General features: G+C 43.6%; 1 protein-coding gene across 1 annotated transcript in view; it reads left to right on the forward strand.

Annotated features, from left to right (window-relative positions):
- The window catches only part of ODR4 (odr-4 GPCR localization factor homolog), a gene marked incomplete at its 3' end in the record, with an annotated part of 46,684 nt that overhangs the window by 20,469 nt on the left and 9,999 nt on the right, over window positions 1-16,216 (forward strand). Inside the window, exons 8-12 of the mRNA XM_082266380.1 lie at window positions 1,064-1,070; window positions 6,769-6,891; window positions 8,670-8,754; window positions 8,851-9,048; window positions 13,242-13,346. Of these exons, the coding sequence (XP_082122506.1) occupies window positions 1,064-1,070; window positions 6,769-6,891; window positions 8,670-8,754; window positions 8,851-9,048; window positions 13,242-13,346 (518 nt within the window). The remainder of the gene's footprint in view (window positions 1-1,063; window positions 1,071-6,768; window positions 6,892-8,669; window positions 8,755-8,850; window positions 9,049-13,241; window positions 13,347-16,216) is intronic.

Raw genomic sequence — 16,216 nt, forward strand, 5'->3', positions numbered from 1 at the left:
TTTATCTCTATCTCTTTATCTCTATCTCTATATCTCTCTATTTCTATATCTCTATCTCTCTATATCTCTCTCTGTATCTCTCTATCTCTGTATCTCTCTATCTCTGTATCTCTCTCATTCTTTTTCAGTTCACATAAATGCAGTTAAATTACAGTTTTTTTGTTCTTTTTTAATTAAATCAAAATTTGTATGAAATATATTTTTTACCAGAAAAAAGGACGATCTGCACCGTCTGGCCGGCAAATTGTCTCTGCGACTATTCTGACCCCCTCGGTAAGTAAGAGGTTACAATGTAATAGAACCTCCTATAGGTGAAGGGTCTGTACAATGTAATATATCCTCCTATAGGTGTGTAGGGTCTGTATAATGTAATATATCCTCCTATAGGTGTGTAGGGTCTGTACAATGTAATATATCCTCCTATAGGTGAAGGGTCTGTATAATGTAATATATCCTCCTATAGGTGTGTAGGGTCTGTACAATGTAATATATCCTCCTATAGGTGAAGGGTCTGTATAATGTAATATATCCTCCTATAGGTGTGTAGGGTCTGTACAATGTAATATATCCTCCTATAGGTGAAGGGTCTGTATAATGTAATATATCCTCCAATAGGTGTGTAGGGTCTGTATAATGTAATATATCCTCCTATAGGTGAAGGGTCTGTATAATGTAATATATCCTCCTGTAGGTGTGTAAGGTCTGTATAATGTAATATATCCTCCTATAGGTGAAGGGTCTGTATAATGTAATACATCCTCCTATGGGTGAAGGGTCTGTACAATGTAATATAACCTCCTATAGGTGAAGGGTCTGTATAATGTAATATAACCTCCTATAGGTGAAGGGTCTGTATAATGTAATATAACCTCCTATAGGTGAAGGGTCTGTATAATGTAATATATCCTCCTATGGGTGAAGGGTCTGTACAATGTAATATAACCTCCTATAGGTGAAGGGTCTGTATAATGTAATACATCCTCCTATGGGTGAAGGGTCTGTACAATGTAATATAACCTCCTATAGGTGAAGGGTCTGTATAATGTAATATATCCTCCTATAGGTTAAGGGTCTGTATAATGAAATATATCCTCCTGTAGGTGTGTAGGGTCTGTATAATGTAATATATCCTCCTATAGGTGAAGGGTCTGTATAATGTAATACATCCTCCTATGGGTGAAGGGTCTGTACAATGTAATATAACCTCCTATAGGTGAAGGGTCTGTATAATATATCCTCATATAGGTGAAGGGCCTGTATAATGTAATATATCCTCCTATAGGTGTGTAGGGTCTGTATAATGTAATATATCCTCCTATAGGTGTGTAGGGTCTGTATAATGTAATATATCCCCCTATAGGTGAAGGGTCTGTATAATGTAATATATCCTCCTGTAGGTGTGTAGGGTCTGTATAATGTAATATATCCTCCTATAGGTGAAGGGTCTGTATAATGTAATATATCCTCCTATAGGTGTGTAGGGTCTGTATGATGTAATATATCCTCCTATAGGTGTGTAGGGTCTGTATAATGTAATATATCCTCCTATAGGTGTGTAGGGTCTGTACAATGTAATATATCCTCCAATAGGTGTGTAGGGTCTGTATAATGTAATATATCCTCATATAGGTGAAGGGTCTGTATAATGTAATATATCCTCCTGTAGGTGTGTAGGGTCTGTATAATATATCCTCATATAGGTGAAGGGCCTGTATAATGTAATATATCCTCCTATAGGTGAAGGGCCTGTATAATGTAATATATCCTCCTATAGGTGAAGGGTCTGTATAATGTAATATATCCTCCTATGGGTGAAGGGTCTGTACTCTGTACAATGTAATATAACCTCCTATAGGTGAAGGGTCTGTATAATATATCCTCATATAGGTGAAGGGCCTGTATAATGTAATATATCCTCCTATAGGTGAAGGGTCTGTATAATGTAATATATCCTCCTATAGGTGTGTAGGGTCTGTATAATGTAATATATCCTCCTATAGGTGTGTAGGGTCTGTATAATGTAATATATCCTCCTATAGGTGTGTAGGGTCTGTACAATGTAATATATCCTCCTATAGGTGTGTAGGGTCTGTATAATGTAATATATCCTCATATAGGTGAAGGGTCTGTATAATGTAATATATCCTCCTATAGGTGAAGGGTCTGTATAATGTAATATATCCTCCTATAGGTGTGTAGGGTCTGTATAATGTAATATATCCTCCTATAGGTGTGTAGGGTCTGTATAATGTAATATATCCTCCTATAGGTGTGTAGGGTCTGTACAATGTAATATATCCTCCTATAGGTGTGTAGGGTCTGTATAATGTAATATATCCTCCTATAGGTGAAGGGTCTGTATAATGTAATATATCCTCCTGTAGGTGTGTAGGGTCTGTATAATGTAATATATCCTCCTATAGGTGAAGGGTCTGTATAATGTAATACATCCTCCTATGGGTGAAGGGTCTGTACAATGTAATATAACCTCCTATAGGTGAAGGGTCTGTACAATGTAATATATCCTCCTATAGGTGAAGGGTCTGTACAATGTAATATAACCTCCTATAGGTGAAGGGTCTGTATAATGTAATATATCCTTCTATGGGTGAAGGGTCTGTACAATGTAATATAACCTCCTATAGGTGAAGGGTCTGTATAATGTAATATATCCTTCTATGGGTGAAGGGTCTGTACAATGTAATATAACCTCCTGTAGGTGAAGGGTCTGTATAATATATCCTCATATAGGTGAAGGGCCTGTATAATGTAATATATCCTCATATAGGTGAAGGGCCTGTATAATGTAATATATCCTCCTATAGGTGAAGGGTCTGTATAATGTAATATAACCTCCTATAGGTGAAGGGTCTGTACAATGTAATATATCCTCCTATAGGTGAAGGGTCTGTACAATGTAATATAACCTCCTATAGGTGAAGGGTCTGTATAATATATCCTCCTATAGGTGAAGGGCCTGTATAATGTAATATATCCTCCTATAGGTGAAGGGCCTGTATAATGTAATATATCCTCCTATAGGTGAAGGTCTGTATACTGTATACAGTACAGAAATGTCTCCAGGATCTCCTCATTATGGTGATGTTTCCTGGCTGCACTCACCTGGACAGAACCATAGGAGGAAGTTCAGTGTCACCCCAATAGTCTTTGATGGGCCATGTATGGATGGGGGTTGGGGGAAGAGAGGGGACTCAGTCTGAGGTGTCCAAGTGAAGGCTGCTGGTGGAAGAGATAGAAGAAACTCTGGGGGGAACAATGAGAGGGACGCACAGCGCCCTGCAGTGCAGCAGACAAATGTTTTAATGAAGATGCGATAAATTCTTACTCACAATGGTAAACCTTGATAAAAGCGTGTAGCAAATAAATGGATCGTCATGGGCATCACTGTCCTGGGGTCCCTGGTGGCGATATCCGTGCTGTTCCTACGGTGGGGGTAGCCTCGGTGGTTTCCACGTTTTCCCGTGTCCTGTGGAACGCACGGTATCGTGTCTGGAGGGCAGTGACGTCACTTCCTGGTAGTGATGCTGAGACGTTTAGCAGCGACGCGTTTCGGAGTGTAATGCCATGTGATGTGCATTGCATTACATTCAGTGGAGCCTGGGGAGACACGAGGACCTTGGATGTCTCATTAAAGAGAACCTGTCACCTAAATGTGATGAAAAAAAAGTGATGAAAAAAAAAAAAGTGATGGAAAAAAAAAAAAGTTAAAAAAAAAATTATTTTTTCAATTGTAAAAAAAAATTTGAGCCCCCCACATCCACACATACAAACGTAAATGCATGTTGGGGCACCTATGCCTGAAAATGTTGATTGCGATACACTTGTTGGATATCGCCGGGCATGCTGGAATGAGAGAAATCATTAGAACAACAGATCTCCTCTGTAAAAACGAAACTGATGAAGTATTGTGGGCTTTCTTGTCCATCATCTTTAGAAGAGGCTTCCTTCTGGGATGACAGCCATGCAGACCAATTTGATGCAGTGTGCGGCGTATGGCCTGAGCACTGACAGGCTGACCCCTCCCCCACCCCTTCAACCTCTGCAGCAATCCTGGCAGCACTCATACGTCTATTTCCCAAAGACAACCTCTGGATATGACGCTGAGCACGTGCACTCAACTTCTTTGGTGGACCATGGTGAGGCCTGTTCTGAGTGGAACCTGTCCTGTTATACCGCTGTATGGTCTTGGCCACCGTGCTGCAGCTCAGTTTCAGGGTCTTGGCAATCTTCTTATAGCTTAGGCCATCTTTATGTAGAGAAACAATTCTTTTTTTCAGATCCTCAGAGAGTTCTTTGCCATGAGGTCCCATGTTGAACTTCCAGTGACCAGTATGAGAGAGTGAGAGCGATAACACCAAATATAACACACCTGCTCCCCATTCACACCTGAGACCTTGTAACACTAACGAGTCACATGACATCTGGGAGGGAAAATGGCTAATTGGGCCCAATTTGGACATTGTCACTTAGGGATGTACTCACTTTTGTTGCCAGTGGTTTAGACATTAATGGCTGTGTGTTGTCACTTAGGGGTGTACTGACTTTTGTTGCCAGCGGTTTAGACATTAATGGCTGTGTGTTGAGTTATTTTGAGGGGACAGTAAATTTACACTGTTATACAAGCTGTACACTCACTACTTTACATTGTAGCAAAGTCTCATTTCTTCAGTGTTGTCACATGAAAAGATAGAATAAAATATTTACAGAAATGTGAGGGGTGTACTTACTTTCCTGAGATACTGTATGTATGTATGTATGTATATAATGTGTGTGTGTGTGTGTGTGTATATATATATATATATATATATATATATATATATATATATATATATATATATTAGAGCTGCACGATTCTGGCCAAAATGAGAATCACGATTTTTTAGCTTGGAATAAAGATCACGATTCTCTCACGATTCTCTGTGTAACAAAAAAAATTGGGATAACTCTACTGTTACGTTTTTTTTTTTTTATTCATTAAAGTTTATTAATTGCGTTTGAAAGACTGCTGCGCAAATACAGTGTGACATAAAATATTACAACAATCGCCATTTTATTCTGTAGGGTCTCTGCTAAAAAAATATATAAAATGTTTGGGGGTTCTAAGTACTTTTCTAGTAAAAAAAAATGATTTTAAACTCGCAAGCAACAAGTGTCATAAAAAGGTCCAGTCTTTAAAGTGGAGTTCCACCCTATTTTTATACTTACCTCCATCTTCTCGCTCCGGGTCACCTGAAAAAGAAATGGATAATCGCATATTTTTTTTTTTTTTACTTACCTCGTAGCGAAGAAAATATACTTACCTTACTTCCTTCTTCCTCCTTCCTCGGCCGCGGCCCCTCGTCACTTCCTGGCTCTGCAATGATTCCTGGGAGCTGGACGTCATAGCTCCCAGGAATCATTGCGCCTGCACCGGCCCCGACGTCAGTTCCGGGTCGCGCGCGTCATCCCCTTCTAAACAGCTTCTGGGCATGCCCAGAAGCTGTGGAGGGATGACGCGCGTGACCCGGAAGTGACGTCGGGGCCGGCGCAGAGCATCGTGGGACCACAGAAGGCGGAAGAAGACGCCGAAGAGGACGCGCTGGCTTCAAGCTGCCCACATCTGAGATGGCAGCGCTGGACAAGACGTTTGCAAGGTAAGTATTTCGTCTTGCAGGTAAGTGCAACCCGGGACAGATCAGAGGCTAGCCATTGTGGAATGCACTAGCCCTGACTGTCCCGGGGGTATTAAAAAAAAAAAAAAAAAAAAACCAGGGTGGAACTCCGCTTTAAGAGGTTAAACTTCCTTTCTCCCTGGCAGAGGGAAGGAAAAGATACAATGTAATCATTTTGTTTATAGTTACTGGGAGGCTTAGCTGATAGGCGTTTGCGGGAGGAAAGATACAATGTAATCATTTTGTTTATAGTTACTGGGAGTTTTCCACAGCTGTTTTCTCTGCTCCCTCAGCTATGCAAAGAATCGAGAATATGTCAGGTTTAGATCGTCAGGGGGGGTGAATCGAGATCGCGATTTTCATACGATTAATCGTGCAGCTCTAATATATATATATATATATAAGATTGTCACCATTTCATGGGTGCATGCCAATTTAAGGGGTTTGACATGTTGGGTATTTATTTACTGGGTGTAACCTCATCTTTTATATTTTACCAAAAATTGGGTAATTTATTGTTTTTTTTTTGTGTCCTAAAATTAACTTTTAATATGTTTTTTTTCAATATGTGACAAAAAATTGGAACTACCACTATTTTATTCTCTAGGGTGTCAGATTTCAGAAAATCTATGATGCTGGGGGGGTTTTATGTAATGCTGGGGGGGGGGGGGGGGGGTTATGTAATGCTGGGGGGTTTTATGTAATTCTGGGGGGGGGGGGTTTATGTAATGATGGGGGGGTTTTATGTAATGTTCATTCCTAAAATGATTTTTTTAAGCATGTGCAGAAAAAGCAAAAACAGCTCTAGCTGTGAAAGGGTTAAAGGGTTCACCTTCGGGACATCCCCCCCCCCCCCTTAGAATTTGTTAGTTTAAAAAAAAAAAAAAAAAAAATGGCTCCTAACTTTATTGGCCGGCTCTTGGATACAAAGCAAACTTGTTAATCCCTGACCAATAAGAGAGTCATTTCTTAGAATTCGGACCCCTGTGATCCCTATGAGGGAAAGTCTCATTGGTTGTAATACTGACCATCCACTCCTCTTCCTCTCACAGCTCCGTATTCTGTATGAAAATCTTTTTATTTTTATGACTTTCAGAAAATTTCGGAGCGTTCCACGGCACGAGTTCAGATTTGCAATTCTTCTTTAAAAATGCAAGGAGTGGTGAAGTGCAGAGGATTTGTCTGCAACAACAAGCCAAAGGTGAAGGACGCTATACAGGTAAGTTTATATTGGGACATGAAAACAATGCCTCATTGCCTGGCTGTAGGACGTCCAGTATCATCTAGCTCTCTCTCCTCCCCAACCTGACTGTCCCCACCCCTTTTATTAATTGGATGTCAGCTCTTTCAAACATGGAGACTCGGGATCAACATGGAGACTCGGGATCACATGAGGGTGCATATGCAGGCAGTCTTCCTGGGAGCGTCCACTCCTCCAGACCCCACCCCCCCCCGCCCATCAAGGTAGAGCTGCACAATTCTGAGTAAAGTGAGAATCCTGATTTTTTTTTTTTTTTTTTTTTGCTTACAATAAAGATCACGATTCTCAGCATAACTTTATCTTTCACTTTAAACAAAAAAAATTGGGCTAACTTTACTATTTCATTTTTTTTTTTTTTTTTAATTCCCTGACGTATTTTCCCCCAAAAAGTTGTGTTTGATATAAAATATTACAACGACCACCATTTTATTCTCTAGGGTCTGTGGGGGAGGACTGGGGGGTCTCTGCGGGGGAGGACTGGGGGGTCTCTGCGGGGGGAGGACTGGGGGGGTCTCTGCGGGGAAGGACTGGGGGGGTCTCTGCTGGGGGGGTCTCTGCGGAGGAGGACTGGGGAGGTCTCTGCGGAGGAGGACTGGGGAGGTCTCTGCGGAGGAGGACTGGGGGGGTCTCTGCGGGGGAGGACTGGGGGGGTCTCTGCGGGGGAGGACTGGGGGGTCTCTGCGGGGAAGGACTGGGGGGGTCTCTGCGGGGAAGGACTGGGGGGGTCTCTGCGGGGGTGGACTGGGGGGGTCTCTGCGGGGGTGGACTGGGGGGGTCTCTGCGGAGGAGGACTGGGGGGGTCTCTGCGGGGGAGGACTGGGGGGGTCTCTGCGGGGGAGGACTGGGGGGGTCTCTGCGGAGGAGGACTGGGGGGGTCTCTGCGGAGGAGGACTGGGGGGGTCTCTGCGGAGGAGGACTGGGGGGGTCTCTGCGAAGGAGGACTGGGGGGGTCTCTGCGGAGGAGGACTGGGGGGGTCTCTGCGGAGGAGGACTGGGGAGGTCTCTGCGGGGGAGGACTGGGGAGGTCTCTGCGGGGGAGGACTGGGGAGGTCTCTGCAGGGGAGGACTGGGGAGGTCTCTGCGGGGGAGGACTGGGGAGGTCTCTGCGGGGGAGGACTGGGGAGGTCTCTGCGTGGGGAGGACTGGGGAGGTCTCTGCGGGGGAGGACTGGGGGGGGGTCTCTGCGGAGGAGGACTGGGGAGGTCTCTGCGGAGGAGGACTGGGGAGGTCTCTGCGGAGGAGGACTGGGGAGGTCTCTGCGGGGGAGGACTAGGGGGGTCTCTGCGGAGGAGGACTGGGGGGGAGGAGGACTGGGGAGGTCTCTGCGGGGGAGGACTGGGGGGGGGGGTCTCTGCGGGGGAGGACTGGGTGGGGTCTCTGCGGGGGAGGACTGGGGAGGTCTCTGCGGGGGAGGACTAGGGGGGTCTCTGCGGAGGAGGACTGGGGGGGGAGGAGGACTGGGGAGGTCTCTGCGGGGGAGGACTGGGGGGGGGGGTCTCTGCGGGGGAGGACTGGGGGGGGCTCTGCGGAGGAGGACTGGAGGGGTCTCTGCGGAGGAGGGCTGGGATGTTGTCAGGAAGCTATGTACAACCCCCTGCCGAGACCCCTCCCACCAGCCATGGTCTGCCTGCATTGCATAGAGAAGCAGGGAGAGCCAGTGATGACATCATTGGGTCCATTATAAGGTATGGAATTGAAAAATAATCCAATCTCAGTCTGTACGTCCTCTCTTGTAGGTCATAAAACGAGATCTCCTTAATACGATATCTGACCGATGTGAAATAATGTTTGAAGATATCATCCTTAACAGATCGGAGCACGGTACGCCTCTGACATTTTTAGTAGATCTATCGAATGTTATTTCCCATTTTTCGGCGTTTATGGATAACCATAAGGCTTTCTCGAACCCCACCCTAGGCTCCGAGAAGTCTCCGTGTCTGCTTCCCCTCCCCCAGCGGGTGTTTGTTCCAATCCCTGCCTCCGGGGCAGCGCTGTGCGATTACATCATGGGAGAGGAGTCCAGAGAGGAGGTGCAGAGCCGATTCCTGGAGATGTTGGATCAGGAAGTGAATTATGAAGACTTGGATTTTGTGGAGGAGAAGAGGACCGGTTCTGGTAGGTGATCAATGCAAGGAAACCCTTTTATTTAATATCAATTCATTTAAACCCTTCCGCCCTGAAACGTTTTACCCCCCCCCCCTCCCCCCCTTTAATGACCAGGCCATATTTTGCGATATGGCACTGCGTTATTTTATCTGACAATTGCGCGGTCGGGCGATGCTGTACCCAAATAAAATTGTAATTTTTCCCCCCACAAATAGAGCTTCTTTTGGTGGTATTTCATCACCTGTGCGATTTTTTTTTTTTTTTTTTTTTTTTTTTTTTTTTTTTTATTTCTTGCGCTATAAACAAAAAGAGCGACAATTCAGAAAAAAAAACACAATATTTTTTACTTTCTGCTATATAACATTCCCAATAAAAATTTTTTTTGTTGGTGATATTTGATCACCTCTGCGGTTTTTATTTTTTGCGCTATAAACACTATAAGATAAAAAAAAAAGAGCAACAATTTTGAAAATCAAAAAATATATTTTTTGTTTTCTGTTATAAAACAGCCAATAAAAACAAATTTCTTCATCATTTTAGGCCCATTTGTTTTCTGCTACATATTTTTGGTTAAAAAAAAATCCTAATAAGCGTATTTTGATTGGTTTGCGCAGTTATAGCGTCCACAAACAATGAGATATTTGTATGGAATTTTTTTTTTTTTTTTTTTTATACTAGTAATGGCGGCGATCAGCAGTTTTTTTTTTTAGCGGGACTGCGACATTACGCAGACAAATCAGACACCTAACTGACACTCTTTTGTGGACCAGTGACACCAATACAGTGATTGGTGCTAAAAATATGCACTGTCACTGTACTGACACTGGCAAGGAAGGGGTTAACATCAGGGGCGAACAAAGGATTAAGTGTGTCCCTAGGGGGTTCTTGCTAACTGTGTGGGGGAGGAGCTTTGACTGAGGGAAGACAGAAATCTGTGTTCTTACTTAGCAGAAACACAAGATCGCCATCTTGAGAACGGAGACCTGCCGTGTTTACATAGACCGATCGCCATTCTGCCTCTCTGGGGAACAATCGCCGGTGGCCGGCAGACATTTGGTCCGCCGGATCCGCTGATTGGCTCCCGATGTGTCCAATCAGCACACGATCGTGCCTCCGACAGCACATGCGTTTGCGCCACCCAGTGGCTATTGCATGAAATGACGTACAGGTACATGATTTCACGCAATAGAGCCGACTTGCTGCAGTAATAGGAGGTAGGCGGTTGGCAAGTGGTTAAATCAGATATAAAAGACACGGATGCGGCTCTGCAGGTAATAATGTCATTCAGTGTAAATTGTAAGCAATGTGAGTACCTGACTGTGACCCCATATCAGCCTCTTGCAGTCCCCCGTACAGCAGAGCCCAGACTGGGAGAGGGAGAAGCTGCACAAGAAGCCAATGGGGTGTGCTGCATGCTGATAGGAAGAGAAAACATGGGTGAGCTTGTAAGTCTCCAGCTTCTCCTTTCACTGTCCAGTCACAGGTTAGGGATAAGACCTACAAATTGTACTGCAGGGTGAGGAGGAGCATTCTGACAGGAGGAGAGAGCATAGTGGCAGAGAGGTAATCCCATAAAAAGGGGACCTAAAACATTCACTGAAGTATTTAGCTGCAAATTTAAATAGAATTTGTAACTTATTACTGGTAGAGCAGGTGACCCCCCGTCCCCCCCCACCCCCCCACACTTTTTTTTTTTAACCCTTAACCCCTTCGCACCTAAGGGTAAAACAAATCGAAATTCCTAAACCCAATTTTGCAACTTTGACGTGTTTAGTAAAACTGTACAGATCTTCACAATTACTTTTATTTGGTGGTAAATGGTATTGGATATCTCCTGATTCTTTTTTTTTCTTTTTAAAGGAAAACTGTCCCAGAATAGTAAAAAAATTAAATAATATTTTATATATATATATATATATTTTTTTTTTTTTATTCAACTGTTTATTTCTTGTTACTATCATAACCTACCACCAAATAGACCCAAAGTAAATTCTGCTTCTAAGGATCGCAGTGATACCACATATGTATGTTGTTTGTACCCGTAGTGCCGCCCAGAAACAATAGTGCGCATTTTGCTTTTTTTTTTTTATTTTTTTTTTATTTTAATCCTACCTAAAAACACACCGACACTAATTTTTTAACTACTTGCCGACTGTGAGATATATATATATATATATATATATATATATATATATATATATATATATATATATATATATGACAGCTGCAGGGCGACCAGCTATTTCTGGGAGGCTGCCATATGACGTCCTCCTGGGCTCGCGCTTCTCTCTTCATCCCGAAGTGTTTGTGATCTCTGGGTCCCCGGGAAGCAGCGCATCCCAGATTGGGGTGAAGGACCAATCACAGCAGGACGAAGCGATCACTTTGTCACCAAACCAGGATAATGCCGGTTCAGCTCACACTGCTGCAATGTTTCTGTATCAGTGTGAGGGAGAGAAACAACGCAGCAGAATGAGTTGTCTTGATTCAGTGTGCCCCACAGTGCTCATCAGTGCCATCCGTGCCACTACAGTGCTCATCAGTGCCATCCGTGCCACTACAGTGCTCACCAGTGCCACTACAGTGCTCACCAGTGCCACTACAGTTCTCCATTAGTGCTCATAATGATTTCCTTATGGTGCCACCACAGTGCTCATCAGTGAGTGCTTTTAATTGCTCATCAGTGCAACTACAGTGCTCTATTAGTGCTCATTAGTCCCCTACATTGCCACTACAGTGCTCTATTAGTGCTCATCAGTGCCTTACGGTGCCACTACAGTGCTCATCAGTGCCTTACGGTGCCACTACAGTGCTCATCAGTGCCTTACGGTGCCACTACAGTGCTCATCAGTGCCTTACGGTGCCACTACAGTGCTCATCGGTGCCTTACGGTGCCACTACAGTGCTCATCGGTGCCTTATGGTGCCACCACAGTGCTCATCAGTCCCCTATGGTGCCACTACAGTGCTCATCAGTGCCACTACAGTGCTCATCAGTGCCTTACGGTGCCACCACAGTGCTCATCAGTCCCCTATGGTGCCACTACTTTGCTCATCAGTGAGTGCTCATCAGTGCCACTACAGTGCTCACCAGTGCCACTACAGTTCTCTATTAGTGCTCATAATGATTTCCTTATGGTGCCACCACAGTGCTCATCAGTGAGTGCTTTTAATTGCTCATCACTGCAACTACAGTGCTCTATTAGTGCTCATTAGTCCCCTACATTGCCACTACAGTGCTCTATTAGTGCTCATTAGTCCCCTACATTGCCACTACAGTGCTCTATTAGTGCTCATCAGTGCCTTACGGTGCCACTACAGTGCTCATCAGTGCCTTACGGTGCCACTACAGTGCTCATCAGTGCCTTACGGTGCCACTACAGTGCTCATCGGTGCCTTATGGTGCCACCACAGTGCTCATCAGTCCCCTATGGTGCCACTACAGTGCTCATCAGTGCCACTACAGTGCTCATCAGTGCCTTACGGTGCCACCACAGTGCTCATCAGTCCCCTATGGTGCCACTACTTTGCTCATCAGTGAGTGCTCATCAGTGCCACTACAGTGCTCATCAGTGCCTTACGGTGCCACCACAGTGCTCATCAGTCCCCTATGGTGCCACTACTTTGCTCATCAGTGAGTGCTCATCAGTGCCACTACAGTGCTCATCAGTGCCACTACAGTGCTCACCAGTGCCACTACAGTTCTCTATTAGTGCTCATAATGATTTCCTTATGGTGCCACCACAGTGCTCATCAGTGAGTGCTTTTAATTGCTCATCACTGCAACTACAGTGCTCTATTAGTGCTCATTAGTCCCCTACATTGCCACTACAGTGCTCTATTAGTGCTCATCGGTGCCACCACAGTGCTCATCAGTGCCCTACGGTGCCACTACAGTGCTCATCAGTGAGTGCTTTTTGGGGACCAGTGTATCTGCCGTGATGTCGCAGTCCCGCTAGAAGTCTCTTATCGCTGCCATTACTAGTAAAAAAAATAATTCTTTTGCGCAAACCAATCATAATAAACTTACTGGGATTTTTTTCTCTTTCGTTCACTGATGGACACAACTCCTGATCTTCATAACCATTGGGTTATACTGCCCCCCCTACAGGAGTAGGACACCAGGCAGAAAATAATTCTGGCTACACCTATGGGCAGTCCTGTTACTGTTTATGGCTTTCAATGTTTCTTTTTGTTTTATAGATAAAGAAGAAGAAACTCTTCATAAATCCAGGACCTCCTCAGGTGATCAGAAATGTCCAGTGAGGAAGGACTTCCCATCATCATCATCATCATCTTGGAGTATAGGTACGTGTTCAGCGTGTTTATTTCATTTAAAAATGGAATTCCACTTTTGTTGAGGAAAAAACATTCCCCTCTGGGTGATCTCTGTACAGCCACGCCCAAAAGTTTTGAGAGCGACGCAAATAAAATTTTCACCAAGTCTGCGGCTTCGCTTTTTATGCAAGAAAGACGCGGCTGTGAGTGTAGAATGTATTATTAATGATAAGAAAGAGGAATAAAACATGGTGACCGCTTCCTGGCTGCCAGCTGTACATATACTGCGACAGGTCGGCTCTGTCCCACGAAACAATGTACCTGTACGTCGCTTTGGGGAAGCCAATCAGTGGGGCCGGTGGCTGCGATTGCCCCCGGTCACCTGCAATCGCTCCCCGTGTAGACAGAACGGCGGCAGACTGCTGTTCTTTCAGCAATCAACACAGGGATCCTCCTATTTAGGAACACAGGTCTCTGTGTTCATTCCATAAGCCCATCCCCCACACAGAGAAAACACCCCCTAGGGACACATTTAACCCTTTGATCGCCCCTGGTGAAAGCAAGGTCCATAAAGACATGGATGAGCGAGGTTGGGGTGGAGGAACTTGACTGGCCTGCACAGAGTCCTGACCTCAACCGGATAGAACACCTTTGGGTTTAATTAGAGCGGAGGCTGCGAGCCAGGCCTTCTCATCCAACATCAGTGCCTGACCTCACAAATGCGCTTCTGGAAGAATGGTGAAACATTCCCATAGACACTCCTAAACCTTGTGGACGGCCTTCCTAGAAGAGTTGAAGCTGTTATAGCTGCAAAGCGTGGCCCAACCCCAATATTGAACCCTACGAACTAATGCTGGCCATACACTATACGAAAAATCGTTCAAACTCATTTTCGAAAAACGAACACTCGGCTGTGAGAGCAGACAATTGTGCCATCATGTAATGATTGAATTTTGATCGATAAATCGTTCAATGGACATCCGTTTTTCATTTCTTTTGTCAGATATATGCGGTGAAAACAGTTCAGGCGAGAAACACATTCACCTTTCAATTTATCGTTCGTTCGACAGAATTTTCCAAACTGTTCCTTTGATTTTTCAGCTCTGAAGAGTAAAAAACGATTTTTTAATGGACGAACGGACCAAATGACAGATTTTAGGACGATTTTTCGGCTAGTGTATGGCCGGCGTATGACTGGGATGCCATTAAAGTTGATGTGTGTGTAAAGGCCGGCGTCCCAATACTTTTGGTAATATAGTGTATATAGAGAGGCGTCCCAATACTATTGGTAATATAGTGTATATATAGAGAGGGGTCCCAATACTTTTGGTAATATAGAGAGGCGTCCCAATACTTTTGGTTATATAGTGTATATAGAGAGGCGTCCCAATACTTTTGGTAATATAGAGAGGCGTCCCAATACTATTGGTAATATAGTGTATATAGAGAGGCGTCCCAATACTTTTGGTAATATTGTGTATATAGAGAGGCGTCCCAATACTTTTGGTAATATAGTGTATATAGAGAGGCGTCCCAATACTTTTGGTAATATAGAGAGGCGTCCCAATACTATTGGTAATAAAGTGTATATAGAGAGGCGTCCCAATACTTTTGGTAATATAATGTATATAGAGAGGGGTCCCAATACTTTTGGTAATATTGTGTATATAGAGAGGCGTCCCAATACTATTGGTAATAGAGTGTATATAGAGAGGCGTCCCAATACTTTTGGTAATAGAGTGTATAAAGAGAGGGGTCCCAATACTTTTGGTAATATAGTGTATATAGAGAGGCGTCCCAATACTTTTGGTAATAGAGTGTATATAGAGAGGCGTCCCAATACTTTTGGTAATATAATGTATATAGAGAGGGGTCCCAATACTTTTGGTAATATTGTGTATATAGAGAGGCGTCCCAATACTATTGGTAATAGAGTGTATATAGAGAGGCGTCCCAATACTTTTGGTAATAGAGTGTAAAAAGAGAGGGGTCCCAATACTTTTGGTAATATAGTGTATATAGAGAGGCGTCCCAATACTTTTGGTAATATAGTGTATATAGAGAGGTGTCCCAATACTTTTGGTAATATAGAGAGGCGTCCCAATACTATTGGTAATATAGTGTATATAGAGAGGCGTCCCAATACTTTTGGTAATATAGTGTATATAGAGAGGCGTCCCAATACTTTTGGTAATATAGTGTATATAGAGAGGCGTCCCAATACTTTTGGTAATATAATGTATATAGAGAGGGGTCCCAATACTTTTGGTAATATTGTGTATATAGAGAGGCGTCCCAATACTATTGGTAATAGAGTGTATATAGAGAGGCGTCCCAATACTTTTGGTAATAGAGTGTATAAAGAGAGGGGTCCCAATACTTTTGGTAATATAGTGTATATAGAGAGGCGTCCCAATACTTTTGGTAATAGAGTGTATATAGAGAGGCGTCCCAATACTTTTGGTAATATAGTGTATATAGAGAGGCGTCCCAATACTTTTGGTAATATAGTGTATATAGAGAGGCGTCCCAATACTTTTGGTAATATAATGTATATAGAGAGGGGTCCCAATACTTTTGGTAATATTGTGTATATAGAGAGGCGTCCCAATACTATTGGTAATAGAGTGTATATAGAGAGGGGTCCCAATACTTTTGGTAATATAGTGTATATAGAGAGGCGTCCCAATACTTTTGGTAATAGAGTGTATATAGAGAGGCGTCCCAATACTTTTGGTAATATAGTGTATATAGAGAGGCGTCCCAATACTTTTGGTAATATAGTGTATATAGAGAGGCGTCCCAATACTTTTGGTAATATAGTGTATATAGAGAGGCGTCCCAATACTTTTGGTAATATAGTGTATATAGAGAGGCGTCCCAATACTTTTGGTAATATA

The sequence above is a fragment of the Pelophylax lessonae genome (assembly GCF_965119305.1).
Source record: "Pelophylax lessonae genome assembly, chromosome: 8".
Classification (NCBI taxonomy): Eukaryota; Metazoa; Chordata; class Amphibia; order Anura; family Ranidae; genus Pelophylax; species Pelophylax lessonae.